Source organism: Cicer arietinum, chromosome 1 (assembly GCF_000331145.2).
Source record: "Cicer arietinum cultivar CDC Frontier isolate Library 1 chromosome 1, Cicar.CDCFrontier_v2.0, whole genome shotgun sequence".
Classification (NCBI taxonomy): Eukaryota; Viridiplantae; Streptophyta; class Magnoliopsida; order Fabales; family Fabaceae; genus Cicer; species Cicer arietinum.
This window is the reverse complement of record NC_021160.2, coordinates 17,364,464-17,367,734: the sequence shown is the minus strand read 5'-3', so window position 1 is coordinate 17,367,734 and position 3,271 is coordinate 17,364,464. Positions and strand designations below refer to the sequence as shown.

At 34.0% G+C, this 3,271-nt stretch overlaps 1 protein-coding gene across 1 annotated transcript in view; it reads left to right on the top strand.

The window, feature by feature from the left end:
• Window positions 1-1,229, top strand: part of LOC101501106 (C-type lectin receptor-like tyrosine-protein kinase At1g52310) — a 5,690-nt gene extending 4,461 nt beyond the window's left edge. The window contains exon 5 of the mRNA XM_004488065.4: window positions 341-1,229. Coding sequence (XP_004488122.1) covers window positions 341-866 — 526 coding nt within the window. The 3' untranslated portion in view covers window positions 867-1,229. The remainder of the gene's footprint in view (window positions 1-340) is intronic.
• Window positions 1,230-3,271: the final 2,042 nt, after the last annotated feature.

Genomic DNA, 3,271 nt, shown 5'->3' with positions numbered 1-3,271 from the left:
TGTTAGAGAGAATGTTGCTAACACATCTCTTACAAAATCTATAGCACTGCCTTGTAAGCTTTTGAGAATATCAAGAAGAAACTTAATAGCCTTTAAGTTTTCAGAATCTCTTTAAGCACTATTAGTTAGCCAAGGTAAAACATATAAAGGGTAACTTAGGAGAAAGAAAGAAAGCCATAGCGTTATGGATTATAGTTTTAATTCCTTCAAACAGAAGTATTTTCTGCAGCTTCTTGAAATCTTTACAGAAGCCCAATTTATCAACAAGAGAAAAGGATTCCATTGCATTTTAAACTCAGCTGATATATTAATAATATATTTTTTTCTCCTGTTTCAATAGGTTTCTGCATGACAAGGTTAAGCCACAAGTTGTTCACCGAGATATACGAGCTAGTAATGTGCTGCTGGATGAGGAGTTTGGTGCACACCTTATGGGTGTTGGCTTGTCCAAATTTGTGCCATATGAAGTGATGCATGAGAGGACTGTGATGGCAGGTGGAACTTATGGGTATCTTGCTCCCGAGTTTGTGTACAGAAACGAGCTTACAACAAAGAGTGACGTTTATAGTTTCGGTGTCTTGCTACTTGAAATAGTTAGCGGGCGTAGACCAGCACAAGCAGTTGATTCTGTGGGTTGGCAGAGTATATTCGAATGGGCTACACCTCTTGTTCAAGCCAATCGCTACCCTGAACTCTTGGATCCTCATATATCTTCATCGTCTTCTAGTATCATCCCAGAGACTAGTGCTATCCAGAAGGTGGTTGACCTCGTTTATTCATGCACGCAGCATGTACCTTCTATGCGCCCTAGAATGTCTCATGTTGTTCATCAGCTGCAACAGTTTGCTCAGCCACCTGCAAAATAAAGCTAATTTAGTTGCCATGACTAAGCTAATATAGACGGACCTTAATTTAAAACCTTGATGTATCTAAATCTTGACAATTGAAGAAAGTTTTTTCTTAATGTAATAGATATATTATGTACTTTAACATGCCCTTCTTTAGGGTTGAAACTATGTTTGCTTAATTATCATGGGACAGCAGCTAGGGTTAGACTAGGTAAATTCTGCAAAACATACATGTATTGTAATTGTACATGGTAACTATTAGTCTTGGTAGAATTACTACTAGAATTGTGTATGACCCTTTTGCCATTCTTAGCAAAATTATGAAGAGGACATGAGTGAAATGTGTTTAAAGGAAATTACCGTATGGTATTTTATTTTTAATTTGTTATTTATTTTAATAAGCTGTCATTTGTCAGTGAAAATGTTTCTAGAATATTCTATTAGGTCACTTTGTAAATGTCTTTGTTATATAGTTAGGCCAATTATCTTGAATGAAAGCAACTCACATTTCAACAAAAAAATTATCTTCTTTTTTATAAAACTTCTCTCTAATACTTTTACATTTACTCTTTATCACTAAAGCTCATTCAAGAAATTGAGTATTGAATTTTATTGGAGTAATCTTTAGAATTCAAATTTCCTGTCTCAAAATGAGAGGCAACTTTTGTTTTATTCTTTGTATGTTATTGACTTTTATTGTGCTTTTATTTAGCATGCCTCTTAAGTATTTACACAAGAAGGGGTTGTTAACAGACTTATAAATTGTGCTTTTATTATGCATGATTTTATATCAATAGTTTGAGAGGGAAGGAGAGAAAGAGAACAGGGGAGGAGATGGTAAGTCTTACTAAAAGTCATTCAAATATAAGAATCATTTTCTTCATAAACCTCATACAAGTGTTTTTTTCATAGATTGATACCATCTACACAAATTAGTGTTTTGTTTTGTTTATGATATACACACCATTCTGCAATTTCCTTTTTATACCTCAAGATCCTCATCAAATTTAGAGTTTGAGAGATAAACTATTTGAAATAACGTATTTTTGAAAATTGGCTATTGTACCCCCCCATTTAAACCTATACCCCCCAACATAAAATTTTTGTTGTAAAATACCCAAAATACCCCTAAAAAAAACAGTAAAACTCAAAATAAGAAAAAATTCAAACACTTTACCCCCACACTGAAAAATCCGGAAAAGTAAGTTTTCGGAAAATTTAGTTTTTACCGGAAATTTCAAGAGGAATGAAATTTCCGGTAGTTCAAGATACATACCGGAAATTTCAAAAACGAAATTTCCGGGAGGCAAACCGGAAATTTGAAAAATCCGGTAGTTGTAAATTCCCGGAAATTTCGTTTTTGAAATTTCCAGTATGTATTTTGAACTACTGGAAATTTCGTTTTTGAAATTTCCGGTATGTATACCGGAAATTTCAAGAGGATTGAAATTTCCGGTACACTGTGTAATTTTTTTTTACGAAATTTCCGGGAGGCAAACCGGAAATTTGAAAAATCCGGTAGTTGTAAATTCCCGGAAATTTCGTTTTTGAAATTTCCGGTATGTATACCGGAAATTTCAATCCTCTTGAAATTTCCGGTAAAAACCAAATTTTCCGAAAACTTACTTTTCCGGATTTTTCAGTGTGGGGGTAAAGTGTTTGAATTTTTTGTTATTTTGAGTTTTACTGTTTTTTTGATGAATATGACCAGCAGCAGCAACATTTTGATGATGAACATGGTCAGCAGCACCAGCCTGATGAACCCATGTTTCCTGGAGGTCCTTATGATCTTTCTGTCCTTACAGATTATGAGCATCATATTGCAATTAATGTGTGGAATGGACAGGTTAGTAAATAATTTATTTTATTACATATTATAATATATTTGTAGTATAGGTTATTTTATTACACATTATAATTTATTTGTAGTATAAGATTATAATATATTTTTAATTGTGTTATTTTTAATTAAACAGGAAAGACGTGCCTTGATGCAATATATTTTTAATTGTGTTATTTTTAATTAAACAGGAAAGACGTGCCTTGAAAGTTGTTTCCAATGGCAAAAAGCAAGACAAATTTATTGATATTAGATATCATTTACCTGCTCAAATAGATCATTGGATTAATATATCTGGATTACGTCCTCTGAGAAGATGTAGTTTGCATATGATTGATGGTAACATGATATCTGCTTTTGCTGAGAGATGGCACGCAGAGACTAGTTCATTTCACCAGCCATTCGGTGAAATGACTATTACTCTTGACGACGTCAGGGGTCTTTTGAGCATCCCGTGTACTGGAGAGTTTTTCACACCTCCCGCAAATGTCAATGAAGATTTGGCAATTGCTGCTGCTGTTGAGTTGTTGGGGGTTACATATGATGAAGCTGTCACTGAGACTAGGACCAATAGAGGGGCTTC